Consider the following 20375-nt stretch of genomic DNA (forward strand, 5'->3'; position numbering starts at 1 on the left):
TTGCTTACCAAAAGGTAACATATTACTTATTTGTTCCACCTCTGAGAACAGATCTCACCATAACCACCAGTGCAGAAGAAACAGTTCTCACCTTTTTAGCTTAAATACATATGTGATTATAGAACGTGATCTGCTAAATCACTTTTAATAGCATGGCTTCATGTTCCATGGAAAGGATGCAATTTTATCCTCTGGGGAGGTCTTAGGAATAAAAGAAAAGTTGCAAATATACGGCAGTGTGTTACATCTACAATTTCTGATACAAAATTATTTTGCATTGCTTTGTGAGACAGAAATTAAGAGTGCTTTCAGGTCAGAAGATTAAAGGAAAAAAAACCAATAAATATATATTTTAATTGGGGATATGGGCTCAGGGTAAGAGAAGTAGTTCTTGATCTACTGAGTCTCAGTAATTTGACGATCTCTTCAGAATCACTTCTTGCAGCATCATTCATCTGTCAGCCTAATGTTGTCTATGGCAGTAGCTCCTCTCCAAAATAAGAGAACCCTTTAAATTCTTCTTGATTGATTTGTTTTATAATTGTCTCATCCACTAGCGTTAATACTGGTTCTTCTCGTGTAAAGTCTTGATCAAAGTTATTTACATCCCTTTTGGTTTTCTGAGAAGAAAAATACAAATAAGGTGAATGGTAAAACAGCACAGTAAAATAAGAGGCACTCTCCCTCCTCTCCATCCCCCCAGGAAGGCTGAATTTTCTGGAATGGTTGAAATAAAAGAGGAGCTACTTCACACAAAGAATAACAGACATATGAGAGAAGCTACAGGAGCAAGTACTATAAATGAGTTCAGGAGAGGCCACAGAAGCAGTACTATAAATGAGTTCCCAGAGACTCGCGGGTCCCTGACAGGCGGAGGAATAGCAGTATGATGATAAAGCAGGAAGCTGAGATTAGGACTAGTTTAAAAAAGGCTTTGGCATAGTAGGTGGTACGGCTGTTTCCTTTTAGATTTGAACATAATGATATCTCATTTCAGAGGCACAGAGCGAACTGATTTAATTGATTTCCCCACAACATAGCCTACTGTTGCAACTCAAGTTAACTATTTCTTTAAATCTGGCTACACCCAGCTTTAAAATCAGATTCAGACCTCACAACAGCTCTGTCCAAAATCTTTGAGCTCCACAGTGACAACTCAGATTTCCTAATGTAGATGGATGTCATTTGTAGCACCATGGCAAAGTGTGAAAGTCTGGCTCCAGAGAAATCCACCTCAGAACTCTTCTTTATCCCAATGGCATCGGGATTTCCCCATTCATGTCTAAAGCACTTCGTTCTTTCAGCAAAGTTGGGCCAACAAAGTGGAACTGTACATGTTCTAGTTGGGATAAGATGTATTAACTAGAGACAGAGTTGGGGAGGCCGACTCATCCTCAGGGTACCCACAACAGACTATCTGTGACTGCTTGCATGTAGAAAACCTCAAGGCTACAGGGGAAAACACTCCCCATGGTCACATCCTTGATTCTGGCATTGTTCATGTTTTCCATGTCAGCAGCGTGTTTCAGACGTGTACAGATTCAGGGAATTGGAGCAAGTGTTTTCCTTTACACTGTCTCTTTTCTCTTTGTTTCAAGAAATCTAATAGTTACCTGAGTGACGCTTAATGGAAGCACACTGAAAACTAGCTTTGTGTCCATCCTGCACATGTCTGAGATTAACATGCTACCAGAAATAGAATAGAATAGCTATTTGGCTTGCAAAGTAAAATGATAAAACTATAGATTGATACATTATAAATTACATGAATGTATTCCAAATAGGATATATGCCTTTCAGTGTACGTAAATATTACTAATTTTTATATATACATATATGTATTTTCTTCATCAGCTATATACGTATGTTTATATTGTTACATTTTAATTACTTTGTACATAAAGACTGGACATGAAGTGTATGTGACCCATATACTCTGAACTGCATGAAGTATGAGCATTATAGCTTCGGCTTTTATGTTTTTTCCCAGTCATTTGGGCAAATATTGCAAAACCAGAATGATATCCCATATGAATTTTTAAATGTATTACATTGCAACTATGTCTACATTCCTCTTGTTCCCCGTGTCCTACTGCAATATTTTCATACACTCATACAACGAATTTGCTGCAGGAATAGCCACTAAAGCAGAAAGAGGTAAGTGAATATTTGCAGAAAGCAGAATTCAAATTCAGAACTATAATTATGTGCAAGAGAAATGTGACTACACTCACACTTTAACCATTAGCTATCCATGGCAAATAAGCTCTGGATTAGCTGAGAAGAAATACAATATGTATTTTTTTCAGGTTTTCATACTTTCTGATTTGTGAAAAGTGTCATTTCCTTGCTGAAGCTAAAGGAGTAAGATGATAAATTCCTTTAAGACTAGCAGGGGCAATTAATTCCCAATATCTACTTTTTCCATAAAACCACCTCTGAGATCTGTGAAGGTTTTAGGTGAAAAAGTGCAGGTCAGTACATCTGAAAACCCATCCCAACATCGGTGTACCTAAATCCTATTGATTAAAAATACTTCTACTTCCAGTAGAACCTGGAATCTCAAACAACCAAAGGTATTTGCTTAGATTTAGAAGCCTATCATGTCTTAAAATATGCCTTCAAGACCAAAGAAAGGCATAGAAGTTTCTACTTTCTCAAATTTATAAACAATTCCATGTCTTTTTGGCAGCACACATGTAAATCACCCGATTTATTAACAGGACAAGTATGGAGCAATCTAAGATTGCAAGGATACGCTTTGATGAAGTGAGATTAAATAAATCACAGGGAACAAAAGTAAGCAGATTAAGCCACACAAGACAAAAGGTAAAGTTCATAACAAGCACTTCTTTTCAACAGAAAGCTTTATTTGAGAAATCCTCCTTAGCAACTTAGGCACTTTCTTCCTGAAGCTATGACTATTTTGCAAGGCCCCAACTGCTAAGACGAAACAGGTCTGGCCACATTTCTGCTCCTAGTGCTATTTTAATGCACTTGCACTGTGAATACTCTATAGGCCAACAGCATGAATCAATATATAGTTGCCGCATGAGGGCTCAGGATGAAGGAATGAAGGGCTGTGGCTGTCTGCTAGCAGAGAAGCTGAGAAAAGAAAGAAGTTCTGCAAGGTAAGGAGGATATACGAAGGAAACAGAGGGCAGCTATTATCCAATTTTGTAACATCAAAAAAATCATGAAGAAAAAAAGGAAAAATATTTAGATTGCCTGGCAAATGCACCATTAAAATGCAGTAATTAAATGGATGGAATTCTGTTTGTTTAGTCTGCAGCTCCTGAGACTTTGGAACACTTTAACTTTTCAAACTGTTTTCCAAGTAAGACTTCTCAATTTCAGATGACTTAAGAAATTAGGGTTATCAGGAAAAAAAGAACTGTCAAACCCACAGCTGTAAACTGAAACACACTGAAATTCAATGAGGTTTCAGATGCTACTCCTTTTTTCCCTCTAGATTACCCAAACAGCTTGTGTTCAGCATGCATCAGTGCTACTTGAGAGCAGGGGCACAGCAGCTTCCCAAGAGCTTCCAACAATAGGTGCCAAATTCCACACTGCACTGAAACTGCTCTACTGCAGGCAGCCTGTGGGCAGTCCGTCTCTGCCAGAGAGCACCAGCGGTGCCACAGCACTTGTAATGACTAAAAATGACATGACTCCAATTCTGAATCTCATCTGGAAGATGGCTTCTCCACCAGCAGGCTATCTCTGACAGAGGGAAGGAATACTGACTCGCTACCTCTTGTGCAGGAAACGTGCTGGCTAGCTGATGCAGCGTGATTGCTTCACAGGTCTCCCATCTGAGCATTGACCTATTGTGACCTGCTTATCCTGGGAACACGGTGGACTTGCTTCATGTAAGTGACATGATCTGATTAGATGCAACACTTTACAGGAATAGAACCACTACTTGAATGAATAAATATTAACACAACCCATCAAGGATGACAATTTTTAAGTCAAAATCATGTTTCATTCTATTCAAAGATAACCACTTCTCTTCAAAGACCTAAAGATACTGAAAATTTTAAAAGACTGCCTCTTCATAAAACACCATTTAATCAGCTTTCCTAGTTGGGCCGCACAACTTTGGATAAAGGGATGGTTTTATGAGTCAAAATGTTGTTTATTTTTGTTACATCTCTTCACATAATTACTAAAAGATTGAAAGGAACTTCATATGCTATTAGTAAGCACACACGTAAACTCTTTTTCTGAACTGGTTTTATTTTCACTTCCATTTCTAGAAAAAATTGATTTTCTACCAGCAGTCACAGACTCGAGCTTCAAAAAAAACCCCTTCAAAACAAGCTTAATAATCTTTCCAGTGTCAAGGATTACCAGCCTTGCTGTTAATGATTACTAAATGACACTGATATGAATTGCAACAGTGAAAAAAGAAACCTAAGTTGATGTTCTTATCACTGAAAATACATTAAGAAAGTTAAAACTTGCCATTCCTTCCATAAATGACATGAACCAGATGTGAGCAACAGGGCCCTTTGGTATCGAAAAGCCACAGAAATTCTTGCAAGAAGGTACCTGACAGAGGGTGTTCCAAACCAGGGGAACCCAGCAAAGCTTGAGCACCTCATCACCTGTGTCATGAGGCCAAGAGGCTCAGTGGACTCTCTTCTGTCTAATAAGGATTAAATTAATTCCCCATCTCAGAGGCATTAAGAGGTATCTCTATCTATTCCATTATTTATTTTCATTTAATTTGAAGAAAACCACCAAAAATCTTTAAGGTCCTTTGCAAACTCAATGGCTCCACTAAACTGGGTTGGAATGGTGCAGTGGGTTCAAAGACTACTCAGAGAAGAGGAAAGATTGAAATGGGGACTAGAAAACAACACTGCCACGAAAGCCTAGGCTTTGTATTTCAGTCTGATTTTCCTACAAATTCCCCAAATGCAGTTTAAATACAACTATAGGAATCCTCTTTAAAGCAATTAATAGATTTCTGTTTACTTTAGTAGAATGAGGAGCTCATCCAGAACAGGCAGCCAATACAAGTAAATAAGGCCAGAAATTAGCATTATAACAATGAAGCAATATGCTGGAAGAAAAAAATACTCTCCTATGATATTTTTCAGTAAGTGGACCTTTTGATCCAAAATATATGCCAAACTCATCCATGATTCTCACCGTTTGAGTTACTGTGTTATTTCACAGAAACACAGATGCAGATCATCCTTTCTATATCACTAATTGAAACATCTTTAACTTTACTCCACTGCAATTTTCTGACAATAGAAGTGCTCGATGCCTCTTCATGTATTTTCAAGCCCATAGTGAAGTCCTGGAGTTTATAGTTCATTTGGGGAGCTTCACCAGAGAACGCTTTCAGTGTAGCACCCGGCTACATCAGCAGCACATCAAATATGTGACAGGTAGATTAAATCTGAGCATCTTGTGGTGTGCACCTACAAGGGCACTGGACAGCAGCGCAGGAGGAATGTGATGTGCAGCAGAGATTGCACCTTCTCATATGTATTACACAGTATCATTTAATTTTATCCAGAATTTTGCTTCAGTAGGAAATAAATGATTCCCACGTTTGACACAGTATCATCAAGAACAAATTCCTAGAGCAGGATTATCAGATTTTAAATATTTTATATTTACCTCATCACTGATAAGATTTTCAGATTAATTTGTTCAAGACACTTGGAAACTCATGACATCAGGCAAACATTTTTGAAGCACAAGCTTATGTGGCAAACCTCTCTTATCACTGTATTCTCATTCACCCCTATTATGATAACAAAAAACGCAGCAAAGGCAGAGATCACTTTGCCCCAGTGACTGGGTCTCTCTTCACAAACATGTAGTTGTTTCTAAAAAGCTGAGATCAACTGTAGTGAGCACTCATTTTTGCACAGAACTTATTCTATATACAAAGAATACTGTGAGAAAAACATCACTCCAGGGCTATCTTTCCAATTATCCTTGTGATGCCTCTTCACAGTATTTGCACACCTTGAGAATCTGTATCAGAATTAGAAGTATTTCCTAGAATGTCTTATTTCAGAAGATGTGGAATGTATATTACAAGAATAACTTATAAGTTATTACATTTTTTTTCTGCATGTTAATTGCTCTATTCACACATGGACAAGTTAAAAACAGATCAGCCATGAGCTGCAGTATATTCAGGGGAAGGTTATGATGATAAAAAGGGTTTTGAATCCAAGCAGTTTTTACAAATATACCTACATTCATTACTTCCCAGCAGGAGGTGAGATTTTATGCTCCCAGATGATCCTTTTCTTAGATGTAAAGGACACCAAATTAAGACAAAGACCGGAAAAAAGCCCCACTCAATAAAGATGCTAGTAGACAGTGAAGCAGTTGGCATGAAAAGCATGCCAACCTAAGCAGTCTACAATTTAATCTATTATGGAAATACACAGATATTTAATAAACACCAAGCTAATTCACAGAACTATGAATTTTAAAAGGGATCATTTGTGATCCAGTAAACTGAAACCATCTTTATACTGAAACAGTATGTATCTTTCCTATGGGAAATGGGTCAAGCAGGAAGGAGGAATAACCTAAACAAATAGGGGGTACAAACATTTAATGACTACATGGCCAGGATGGCAGCCTCATGGTTTCACTTTTGCATATCCTTTCTCCTATCCTGCACCCCAAAACTGCCACAACAAAACAAACAGCAAGGCAAATAAAATCAAAGCTGTGCAGGTTCATTGACCACCTCCCTGTGTCCCCAGTCTGGACAAGGAACCTCACCAATAAGAAGTTGCTGTAAACCTGTTATCCCCTATGGCTTTACTTGGGTATGGCTTTAACATGAACTACATTTACACAGCACTAAAGCTATATATATCAAAACTACTTTGTTCACAGCCTGATTGCTAAACCATAACAGTTATCTCTGTGTAAAACACTGATGATGATAGATTTCACAGGAGCTGCAGGGGAGGTCAGAACGACAGCTTCCCACCTGTAGTTAGTCCTTTACCCTTAAGATCCATCTTGTCCATATCATGAGGGCTTGTTTCCACTAGGACTTAATAATGATAAAACCACTGCAAGTAAGCCATGCTATGGTAGAATACATGGATATTCTAGAGTGAAAAAAAATGCAAATATCAAAAAAAAGTGCAAAAAACAAAGTCGCAACGAGTGCTAACATCTGAACTCCTACACTGCATTTTTCCCTTATGGTAGGTTTCTTTGAGGGTTTAACTATATAGGAAACAATTTTATATGTCTTCTTGGGGCAGGGAGGAAATTTGAGAAGAGAAAGTAGTAGAATAATCCTATGAAAATACCCTTCATCTGCACAAAGCAATTACTGTTGCAATTCTATGATCAACATAAAGCACAGATTTTCTCTGTGTGCCTCTCTAATTCACATTATATTGGCAAGCCTCCATTGACATCCTCAACTGGTCTAAGGTCACGATCACCAGCGTCCCCTCTTACATCCTGGCACACATCTAAGATTAGTCCATTTTCAGTTGTGTTCCGCATTTTACCCATGGTTGTTACAGCAGTTACAGAAGTCAGGGCTGGTGCATCTGCAACTTTCTAAACCACCTGCTGGTGAGTCCTCAAATACAGGTGTAGACATGTAGCACTTTGGCACAAAGGACTGGCTATACCCAGAAAATGGAGCTGACTTAAAAGGAAAAGAAAGAAGTGATGCAGGACAGTTGGTAAGTCTAGGACACGTGTCCCTAGAATTCCAGGGGGTTCCAGGAAACATCCCATAAATTACTGAAAAATTACCCAAATACAGATAGCCTAGCAGTGCACTGAGGTATTTGACCAGATTTAGTCTGCCAAAGATCATTAGATGTACTTTGCTTTCCATTCTTTAAGTGATCACAAAAAGAAGGAATAAATTAAGGACACTGATCCTAGTGAATAAGTGAATGATGTAATAAAACAGTTCAAGACTCATATCTCTGACGTGTATCCTGAATAAATACTAACTTTCCAATGGTTTATTCTGCATACAGTCACCTATTCCACTTCCTGAATATGTTATGAAATGATATATACATATATATAGCAGTATCTTGTGATTCTGAGCCCGTCCTCTATCAAGAAAGCATAGACATGTACTGTGACGCTGGGTGCAAAGAAAAACCACAGCATGAAAGGTGCTAGTAAGGATGTACAGTGGGAGCATAATTCCAAGGCTCAGCTGCACACAGGATGGTTCATATTACAGGCCATAGAGTGGGAATTTTACAGAGCTTTTGGCAAGACTGCCTTCTTCAAAACATTTCAGGGAACTCATGCTCTTTGATGACGACCTCCAGCTCATTAAGAATAAAGCTTTTAGTTTGACGTGGATGACACACACGACAGACTTTCATACAGAGAAACGGTACAGCAGATCTCACCTCTTACAAATGGAGAAAGCTACATAGTGATGGTTGTATTTTAAGACTACTGAATTGTTAGAGAGCATATTTTGAACTGCTATGATTCTTTTTAAGCCTCTGCAAAGACAGATTAAAATAAAGATATATGTGACATTTTAGGAAGCTGCTGAAGCTGTGTTTTGTTTTGTTTTTTGGGTTTTGTTTGGTTTCTTGTTGTTTTTCTTTTTTTTTAACTAATGCACATGCTTATACAAATTACAGACTGAAAAAACAAGGCATTGCACAATTACACATGAATGCCTACTGCTTCTGCATCTCAATATATCTCCTTTCCACCTCTCCTCAGGCACTGGAACTGCTTTTTTGGAACACAGTTTCAATAAAAGAGCACAGCAAGACATAGGAGAGTTTGTAGTGACATGGGTTCTATTCTTGGTTCTACAAATGCTCTGCTTTGAGCCTCAGCAATTTTCCCCTCACTATGCATCTAACTTTCTTCCTATTTTTGTTCCCTTATACACGGATTGTGATCTCTCTATCTATCATTATCTATGATCTCTTGACTGTCTCTCACTTTAATGGCCTTTTGCACAGTGGAAATCTCATCTTGCTGGGAACTCGAGCTTATTGTGGACCTGAGGGCACAAATGCAATTTTTCTTCCTTTTTGGTCTTGTCAAATGTTAACACAATCCCTCAGAGAGTCATGGGCAGTCATCATCTTCAACTCCTTCTTTTCCATACTCCGTAATTAAGCAAAGGGAATCATTGTTCTGTATGTCCTTTGCAAACATGAATATGGCATGCAACTCAAGGAACTAGATCAGCACTTAAGGCTCTTCATAAATATCTAGACTGGGTGTTTCTCTCATCCCACATAATTTAAGCATATGACTCCTGAAGCATGCTGTTGAGAGGACCAGTGCTGAGAGTACAATGTCTGTGCCTCCACAGTAACAAAATCTCTTGTAACAGCACAGCAGCATAACAACAGGAAAGCAGCAGTTAATGAAGTGCTAGGATTCATTAGCATTTAAAGATGCCTTCCCTGTCCTGCTATTGAAGATAAGTGCCTGCACATCAGCTGCTTTAGTCCACCACCTGCATGTCAGCACATATGTCAAAGGAATTAAGTCTTGCACTAGTATGCTGAGCTGTGAATCATATGTTGACAGATTTTTGCTGCCTATTTGGATGAACATCCTGGTAAGACACTGTTTTTAACTTTATGCTAATATAAAAGGTTCTGCATGAGAAATAAACCCAAAGCTAAAGCTCTTCTTATACTCTATGATGTTCACTGGGCTCCAGCTGTGAACGGGACTAGTCATGGACCACCAGCCTTTGATAAGACTTTGCCTTTTGTCTGTTAAATTCCTCTCCACCGTCTGATAAAGAGCCAGATGCTACTGCTTCTTAAGTCACCTGGTGTTTAGCCACTGGCTTTTAATGACATCAGAAACAAGCCCAACCCAGGAATATTATTTATTATCTACATTAACATAAAAATATTTGAACACTTCAGAATGTACTCTAAGTAACCATGATGACTTTGCTTAGTGCTTTACTTTCTGAAAATAGCACTGGAGATTAAAGCAGCCAAAAGTGAAACAGAATTTATCTTATTCTGAGGAAGCCTGAAAGGCAAGCAGGAACATTCTGGCTGCTTATCACTCCATCCCAGTGGAAACCACTTAACAATGTACATTTAACAGATGGTTAAATGAATCTAATTATTTGGTATGAAAAGATTTTATACAAGACCAGGACTCAACAAAACCAAACAAATACTGCTGGATCTCAGTACAGAATAAAAAGAAGCATAATAAAAGTTGTTTAACTTATAAATATTTGGGAACCTGGAGTGCTGGGAAGTAGCTTTCAACCTTCTGTAGTTCTAGTGTTGCGGTAATCACAGCTAAAAACAGCAGCTGCAGGCATGGACACTGAAGAGAATAAAACCAAGAAAGAAGACTAACCGAATGAGCAAATTTGGGGAAAATAGAACCTTGTGCCTCCAAACAATCAACATTGAAATCCCTTAAAAATACCAGTTCACTTACTCTTTATTTCTCTAAGTTGTGATAGAAGCTGCACATAAGGTCCTTGAAAGCTATATACTTAAAGTCTGAGCAAATTCAGTGGTTACACGAAGTGCCAAGCTAGTTGAAGCTCTGTAAACCAAGGGAACTTAGTTGAGGGAAGAGGCAGAAGCGTTATGGACTTCTCTGCCCTGCCGAGCCACATGCTAGTCCAATTGCTATGAGCTACACTGCAGGGAGTTACTGTACCTTTGTTCACAACTGACTACTGCAAGCTCAACTGAGATGTCTTTATTGCCTGCCAATATCCAGTGCTGCTCTATCAGCACTGACCTGGCTAACACTTGAACCAGTGTCAGTTTCTGCTGCAAGTGTAGCAGAAATCATTTAGAAACCAGCTGACATTAAATATTCTAATTCACGATACCCTGTGGCAGGGGCAGTGTGCAAAAAAAGAGTTGGACTTCAACATTACGGCTGTTCTGAAAGTCCACATCCATTTTTCTTTATTTTTTTCTAAATTATATGTCAATCGTTCTGAAAAACTCAGATTCTTCCCTGCTTCTAAACCTTTTCATTGTACACCAGTATAATCACCACGGTGTCACTCTCAGAAGAAAGCCCACTCTTTTCCTATGCCTGAAATGCCTGCAGCAAGTGGGGAATACATAATGTGCGATGTTCAACAATGGTACATGAGGGCCTGAGGTCTCAACATCACTCCCCAGTGTTTTGTCTAAGCAGTAACACTTCATGCAAAAGCATGCAGTATAGCCCCTTGCGTGCTCATCTGCTAAATGCTCATTGCCATGCACTGATGACTGAATGGAAATATATTATGAAACTGAAGGGACACCTCAAGGTTATTAGGCCTAAAAATGGACCTACCTTGACATTTTCCCCATATTGAAGGCCTTACCTTAAAGAGGGACATTCACACTGAAGCAAACTTGAAAAGAGAGAACATTTATACAAAAAGAAATTTACTTGGCCTGTACTTTCCTATGTTCCTTTTGGTGCTACTGAATGATACTGCATTTTACAGGGCTTCATCCCCACAGCATAAAGGCTAAGTCATAATTCTGCATGTATGATGATACAATCCACCGTCACTAAAAAATAGAGGCGTGCCAAAAAAACCCCACCAAAACAGTATCATGACTTCCCAACACGAGGTTAAAACTCCCTTATTAAGAAGGACTGTTAGCAGTCATGTACAAAAACAAATCTGAGATTATAGAACTTATGTTTCAGGCTAATAATACTTGAAAGTTTTCTCCAGAGACACGGTCCCTCTTTAAGGATTCCAGCCATATTTCACAGTAAGCAGACGGTTGCTGCAGCAATGGAAGCACACACATCTCTAATTGAAGACATTTCAGGGAGCCGTTCAGTGAGGCACCCACCCATGAGGCAGGCGCGGGCTCTGCCTGCTTGCCCCTGCAAACAGGGCAGCTGCATGCTCTGGAGGTGCTGATCTGTATTTACTATTTATTACCCAGCTTCCAAACACTGCGGTCATCTGGCTTGGCATAAGCCATCAACAAAGGGTTGCCAAAATTTTGCCAGTTTTTCACTCATTCAGGGAAGGGGGGAAAGAAAATTCCCAGCGCTCGCTGACTCTGGTTGGAACCCACAATCATTGGCTAGGACTAGAATTTTGTGTTTATGAATTATTTCATTTCAAACCTTTGCTGCAGTGCAAAACTGAAAGAGGACACATTGCTGGCATCCTTAAGTCAAGACTTAACAAGGAAGTTTAGGTTCACAAGGAAACTGCATACAGACAATGTGGCACAGATAAAGATAACTAAGGGGGGAGGGACTTCAATAATGGGTTATGATCATCTTCGACTTACTGGAGCTGACAGAGAGGTGCGAATTACTGTAGGAAATTTGAGAGTGAGGATCAAGATGAACTCTGCTAACACTGAGGTCTGGTAGAGCATAGAACACTCTTCCAAGGGAAGTGCTACGTGTTCGATCACTTTAAAAGCCAGGCTGATCTTGAGAATTGAGTTTTTAACACTTCTCAGTCCTGTTTCTTCCCTTCCTACCACAGAGTGGAAGCTGAGGCATGAAAAGGTTAGATGATGAACCCTGGATGACATTATGGGCTTCTAGAAAATCTAGTGAAAACTTACACATCTTGCAATTCTCACTGGTTTTAGCTGCTAGAGCAATTCTCTTCCCCTGAGAAGTCAGAACTGAAGAAGGAACATACAAATATTCTAAAACCGTTCTCAGTGATATAACATTAGGAATGGAAGAGGCTGCAAAATGAAGGGAGTCACATTAGATTAACTAAATGGGCTGGCAGCAGCTGCTGCTGCTCCATACTGCAAGATACAATTCTGCAATAGACTATCTTGTTCATTTTGTTTCTAAGGCTCTTAAAGAAAGACAGCTTTTAAAATAGAAACCCAAGAAATTATGAATGCATAGTGAAAATTAATGTATTGTTCTGTGAAAGCTGCACATTCACAGTAAATCATCGTAATGCGATTATTTTGTCAACTTCATCTCCATAAAGCCACACTATGAATAGATTGCCACAGGCACTGATAAAGCCATTAGTGATGAAATTTTGGCTTAATTGCTAAAAAGGAATACATATGGCAAACATCTGTTTTATCCGGCTTTGTATTACCCTCTGGCTCAGAGTTCTTCAACTTTTTCACGTTGAGGATGTCTTAGTCCAGCCTCAGATTTTCCCAGCCCTGACATTTACAACAGGGTGGATGAAAACGACAAGTCTGTCTGTTTGCATGCACATTTCAAGGGCTGACAATGAAAATTAGCCTAAAGGGTCAAGAGTGTTCCTGTGTTGAGAATGTCTTTGCTGTGCCTAACAGCTTCTTCTGTCTCATAGCTCCTCGCAGCACACTGACCCACTGTAACCAACAGCTTAAGAAATATGCTGATTTTATTGTGCTGAAAAAAAACCCAAAAACCAAGAAGAAATCCCTCAGAGGGATGAAATGTGTCTCCTAGGGGGAAAGGCTGAGAGTTGGGGTTGTTCAGCCTGTAGAAGGGAAGGCTCTGGGGAGACCTTATTACAGCCTGTCAATATTCAAAGGGGGTTTATAAGAAAGATGGGAACAAAGGTTTTAGTAGGGTCTGTTATGACAGGACAAGCAGTAATGAGTTTAACCTAAAAGAGGAGAGATTTAGACTAGATACAAGGAAGATATTTTGTACAGTGGGGGTGGTGAAACACTGGAACAGGCTGTCCAGAAAGGTGGTAGATGCCCCATCCCTACAAACATTCAAGGTCAGATTAGATGGGGTTCTGAGCACCCTGGTCTAGTTGAATGTATTCCTGCTCACTGCAGGAGTTTAGGCTAGGTGACCTTTGAGGTCCCTTCCAATCCAAACTATTCCATGATTCTATGAAATATTTGCTAACATGAGGTTAACATGAGCTTTGCTTCCCTGTCTCAAATATATGCTTTTCCAGTAAATAGCAAACTGGGACAATATAAATTTCATCAATACACATTAAAGGTGAAGTGCCAATTTGTTTCATTCACTGTTTTTAATGCATGTTCCATTATTTGGTATTAGACAGAAACATCCCATCATGTCACTAAGCAAGATCTACCACACTTAGCACCAGATCACTTACTTCAGTATGAAATTAATCTACTGCACCCTTGTTTCATTAATAATATGGCAGATGCACTTTGAAAATGGAAATAATCAATTCAACCAAGCCACGAAGAAAACCACAGAAACAAAGAAAGATAAAGAGCAAAGAATCACTGAATCAAGGCCTTTGCGGTTCTCGAGCAATAAATTATGTTGCAAACTACAGCCTGGTCTTATGGCTACTGATTAGGAAAATTTTATTCTTCAAATGGAATAAAATTTTAGGAAGAATACATGAGACAAAATATCTCAACATAGGAATCAAATGCTTCAAAGGGATTTCTGTCTCACAACTGTTATTCTGGAGAAAAGATATGTGTCTGCACTAAAACTGTACTTATTTCTTGCATATGCAATGACATTCATATCTGCATTAAAAGCAGCAGGGAAGAATATTATTCAGAAACTTTCAAGACACTCTGTGAAGTTCTAAGAATTAGGTTTTATGAACAGCAGAAATGATCTTCAAGAAACACTATCAAGGTCACTGGAGCTTAGAGGTAACAAACAGCCTCTTCATAGCTGTTCAAAATTTCACTTGATTTCTAATGTACATGCCCCAGAGCTATTATTTCTTCTGTAGTAGCTTAATGTTTGTAATAGCTCTGCATTATATACCATCAGTATAGTAAACCATAACACATGTATAAAAAGATCAATTTTGCCACTGAAAAGCCTCATAATTTTGAATATATGAAACTAAGTATTGGTAGATAATATGCATCATAGGACTGGGCTTCAGTGCATTTTCACCCCTGTGCATTCGCTGTCCCAAGTAATTAAGCTGGAGGAGCAGCCAAAGATCCTTCACAACAGGTTTCAGGGCCACCAGTCTGCTTCCAGATTGGTGGATCGGTCTCTGCCTAGCACAACTGGTGTGGCACTCCTGTCACTGTTTAGCAAACCTCTGTCATTTGTATGAGTGCTTTGCCCAGGGCACTCTTGCAAGCCCTCAGAAAACACAGTCAGTTTTTCAAGGACCTTTTGAACTTTAATAATTTTCATTCCAAGGCTGAAAACAGGGAAGAAATTTCAGCTTCCAAAACATGACCAGAATAGTCAAATCATGTACAAACTACAATGACATAAATGATATATTTCTGATGTATTAAGGAATGTATTTGCATCTACCCACAGTGTGAATGAGATTTAAAGTCTGGCTAATAAATAGCTTTCTTCTAAGTCTACTTTCAGACTTAAGGCTCATAGAGGTGAAGAGGCATACCTGAACCATGGAGAAGCACAAGCCTTACAGTACCATGTAATACAGCTCCTCAGAAAATCTATTATGGCAGAGACAGGATAAAGGGTAACAGAAAAGAACACAAATGTGCTAAACAAGGAACTCATGTTTTGGGATCAGCAGAGTAGTGAGGCAGAACTGAAGCAAGGTTTGTTTCCGTGCTAGCATCTCTTTGACCTCCCTTGGCAGATTATTCCATTGTCTGATGGGACCTCAGTGTCTGGCCATTTTCCCTAATGACTTTACTTGTCAGCATTTTGTATTGCCCAGAGCTCATTTGAACAGACCCTATATTGTTGGGTTTGTTTGTTTGGGTTTTTTTGGAAGTGTATACGATAAAATAATGATAAAATTTTCCCCCCTTAGTCATCTTATTGATTGGTCAGAAAATAGATGAATACCTGTGTAAATATATGCATTCTTGCATGGGCAAAATTCTGTATGTGCATGCAAAACTCAATTTGAATGCACAAATGACGATATATGCGTTGTGTGCTTCTTTCCCTACACATATGTACACTCACGTATCACATGCAAGAATGTCTATTTTCTGACTAAGAATCTGGCCTCTTTCTCACAGCTAATTTCACAGATCTAGGTTCCCTTGAACATAAGATTAAAAATATATTGGTTGAATCCTCTCAATCTTAAAAGTCACTTTTAAATAATCAAGAGCCCTTTATCAATACTGAAAGATGTTAAATACCAGAAAACATTCCAAACACAGGCATTAGTTATGTTTTCCCAAGAGTTATTCCATAGCTGGGGAAGTTACGCTTGGTTATCTGAATCAATGAATCTCAACGCTATACCCACAACTTAATTTAGAGAGGCACTATTTAGATTTTAAATAGACTTTATTTCATTAGTGTTCACCTTCTTCCCTCTTTCCTGTATTTTTCAAAGTAAGTTCAATCTCTTCTGGCTTGAGAAGCATCAAAATCACCTTTTCAGTATTTGAAATTTACTGCCCTGGATTCCTTTACTGTTTCATAAATTGCATTATTAGTAATTATATTTTGTTCTGATCATCTTTCTCTCCAGGCTAGATCTATATCACACTTTGCTTTCCAACTAATAAATTGTTCAGTTTTAAGAGGACAGGTCAAAATTTCAGTATGATCTTGCTCAAAGATTTCTACATAATAACAAAATCCAAACAATTGCAATTTATACAGCTGATACAGAACAGCTGAGGGATCATAAACATAGTGTAAATATGTAAGGTATACTCTAAGTGTAAAAAAGTCATCAGTAAAAGTTGCTAGGACCAGGCCACTGGGAAAGATACCCTGGAGAGAGCAGACTGCGAACATGAAAATAATAGGGATGCCTGTAACATAGACTACATATTACCTGAATTCACCACCACAAAAAACAAGTTCATTAAAAACCAAGCATACAGAACTGCTAGACTGCAGCAACCAAATTTGGTAGAATAAAGCAAGTTGGCATATACAATATGGAAAGAAGTAGTATGAAAATCTGATGTTACAGAAGCAGCCTGAAGAAAAATGACAAAAGGTGTAAATAAAGATGTGTAAAATCACCCTAACAATTTTTAAAGAGCAAGCAGCTGTCTTGAGAATTATACAAAGGGCTACTCTGAAATAATCTGAAATCACTGCTAAACCTGACATCTTCAACTAAAATATCATTAAAGAAAGGAGAAAAGGAACAAAACAACAGGAATTAATAAAATATGAATGGCTTTAAAATATAACAGCACTGAAATAATTCCATAAAGAGAAAGCTGTATTGAGAAGGTAGAAGTTATTTATATTGGCAACGAATAAAAATAGTTGATACTCTAAATGCCTCCTGACTTTAAAAAAGGACCACTGCAACAGGAATACTTACGAAAATAACAAAGGCCTTGTAAAAATACCTATTGTCAATGGGACTGTGCATCTCGATCATGAAAGGAAAGCAGCAAATAGACAGACTAGATGTGAGGAATCTGGGACTTACTAGGTGCAGGCATAAAGTAAAAATTATTTTAGAACTGTGCATCCTGATTTGATAACTGTATCACCAAAAATGCTGATGACTACTAAGCAAAGCTAAGCAAAGCCACAAAATTTACTGTGAGATAAATTCCTGTGAAAACAGGAAAAGACCTATATATAGAGAAAGACTTCTCCAAGTGTAGACTTGAGGAGCTACCTAATGGTCCTGTTCTGGACAGGCAGCTCCACTTTCATCACCCACATACAGAACTTGGGGAAATTCATCTCACTGGACTAAAAGAAAATGCATTAAATGCAAGAGACAACAACTGTGCAATGGCAGAGGGGACTTTTCCACTTCTAAATTTAAGTTAGGATTCAGTGTTGAGCCCAAAGTTGTTTGATTTAATTATTCTTAAATGCCTTCCTAAACTATCTAAAGAAACAAACAAATACCTTGACTGTACTTACAGGCAAGTCAAACATTGTAATTAGGAATGTGCAAATGTCAAAAGATACAAAGCAATCTCAACGAAGTTATCATATAATTATTCTCTAGTACAGTTCAAGCACAAAATTAACTGCACACATTCTCAGCTGAAAAGCTGATATTTGGTGAACTGCATTTTCATCCAGAGGAAGACAAGAATAAGCCATGAATTTTCACTTGGCTTCCGTAGTTTCTGCGTGTGGGGCTGCTATTTACATGATTTTGTTAAAATAGGAATATTTGTTTGTTACCTAGAAAAACGTGAGTACATCAGTTTATCTACTCATGATGTATGTTTCTTTGCCTCAGAAGCAGTTTTCTCAAGTATCTTCAGTTAGAATATTATTAATCAGAAATTCTTTCCTCTGTCTTTCAATACAAAATCCAGCGCCCATTGGCAACGCATGACTGCAGCAAGGTTCACACAGAAAGTACAGACAGTACATACCCAACTGAAATAATCTCTTCCAATCAAAGTATCTTTAGGAACATAGGAAAATAATAAAACAGAGCCTTGAACCCTCTCACGGTTTATGCGAACATGAAGATCTTTCTGTGCATTTAATCTACTCCTGACACTTACCTTCACAGAAACAATGACGTGGCAATCTTTTTAGTGAGGTTTTTATGTTACTATTTCAACCCCTAAATATTGCATTGGGTAAACTCATGCAACAGAAAAGCCAACAATTAGAATTGTCAAACCAAGATTTCTCTCAATCTTATGCAAACTGCTACTTACAATCCGAGGTTTGAAGGGCGGCTTGATTTTCCTTTGTTCTAGAAGAACCCAGTCAATTTCCTTGAAAAATGGATGCTGCTTAATCGCATCTTCCCCATTCTGTGATGCCACACAGCCAAGTCGTTTATTGGGGTTCTTTGTCATGAACTACAGAGCAGAGGAGGGAGAGGAGGAAAAAGTTAAAACATGAATGGCAATGGCTGGAAACCATTTCCAATGCAATTACTCATTAGAATTCCTAAAGCCTAGTTTTTAGAGACAGTCCCCTTTCAGAAGGTTATTTTTTTTCTCTAAGAGCAAAAAGGATGCCCCTCCAATGTTTAGAGGTTCCAGCCAAACCAGTAGATTCAGAGATTTTGGAGCGGAAGTTTCCTTCAGGAAGTTCTTTCAACTGATTGCTGAGACCTCCTAATTTCATCTGGCTGGGAGAGCTTTAGCAACAGATTCTTTGTCAGCATTTTTAGCTCCAGATTTGGACAAAAATACAAAAAGAAAGACAGAAAATATTAAACCCTCCAGAGACACTTCCAAATAGACGAGGATAGCTCTTATTTTGCCTTATTTGCTCTGTCTTAACTACTAAGTTGGGGGATAGGGGCTACATATTATGCTTACTGCTGTTTATTTTCTTTGGGTACCTAGGTTGTATAATCATACACTTCAGACACATGAAAAGCCATAACTTCCTTACTCATTTCTAGGATTTTATTCTAATACAAATAAGAACAGCACCTGCAGCTATGTGAATTACAAGCATTCTGTTTCAGGAGATAGATGGAGCGATGAGTGCCAGCAGAAAGCTTTCCTTGATATACTCCATGACATAACTCGCACCTTCCTAGTCACTTTTAGTACACCATTAGTGGCAGCAACTGGAACTAACTGGTCTCTGGTGTGGCAATTTCTAAACTCTTCACCTTTAAACTCTTACTATTTCTTTCAGCAAAAAGCTGTACAGCCAGTGTAAGACACTGATATCAAATGACGGCAGCTGATGATATTTTTCTTGGTTTTGCTGTTATTTCTTCCTTCTTTTATTAGCAATTGTTCTATTTATTTCCTAATGCATGTGGACACAGAATCCAGCTATTGGATAAGTAGCTACTGAAGCCCTTAAGATGGTTTTAGATAGCTAGACCAGCCATCCACAGGAGAATACCACTGCTATCATTTTAAAGACATAACATAGATCACCAAGGCAATTCTCTCTGTATTTTCTGACTTACATGCGCTGCTCCACAGATGATCTTTCTCTTTGGTCTTGTGCTCAAATTCCCTGGAAGTTCTTTTGCAAGTGGACAAGTTATATCTAAACTACAGGCCATATTTTCTATAGGCAGGAGAAACAAAGGTTTTAAAAGGATTACTGTGCTTTGGTGAGGTCTCTTGGAAAACCACAAAACACATTCCTACATTCCTCTGTTTTATTTCACCTCCAGGACTGGAGCAAGCAAGCCAGGAACCAGCAGCCACGTTTTGCAGAAACAGAACACGGAAACTACAGGATATGCTTTTTGTACCATATAATCCAGGTATCAAAGAAGTATAATCTGATCCTAGTATCTGCAGTGTTTTATCTTCCCAGAGGCAGGGAAAACATCTGAACATGTAGTTTTTAAGAAGCCCAGGACATGAAAATATGACTAGACAGTACAGTTTTGTACTGCACTTCACAGATTTCATGAAACGTGGAAATGGATGATAATGAAGAACAAATTTTAAGAATGAATATTTAAACCAAACAAAATTATCATATGCTGAAATAAATGTCTGAAGTGGGCATTTAATCCTACAAATTTCATCCCCTGCGATAAATATTCGTTTTCTTCACCTTCTGTTTCTGAAGCACAAGCTGACATTTATTCCATGTTT

The 20375-nt window shown here is 38.4% G+C and overlaps 1 protein-coding gene across 1 annotated transcript in view; it reads right to left on the reverse strand.

Annotated features, from left to right (window-relative positions):
- Positions 1-473: 473 nt before the first annotated feature.
- Positions 474-20375, reverse strand: part of PRKCE (protein kinase C epsilon) — a gene marked incomplete at both ends in the record, with an annotated part of 282775 nt that continues 262873 nt past the window's right edge. Inside the window, 2 exons of the mRNA XM_080615806.1 lie at positions 474-620; positions 18504-18650. Of these exons, the coding sequence (XP_080471932.1) occupies positions 474-620; positions 18504-18650 (294 nt within the window). The remainder of the gene's footprint in view (positions 621-18503; positions 18651-20375) is intronic.

Source organism: Psittacula echo (genome assembly GCF_963264785.1).
Source record: "Psittacula echo genome assembly, chromosome: 4".
NCBI lineage: Eukaryota > Metazoa > Chordata > Aves > Psittaciformes > Psittacidae > Psittacula > Psittacula echo.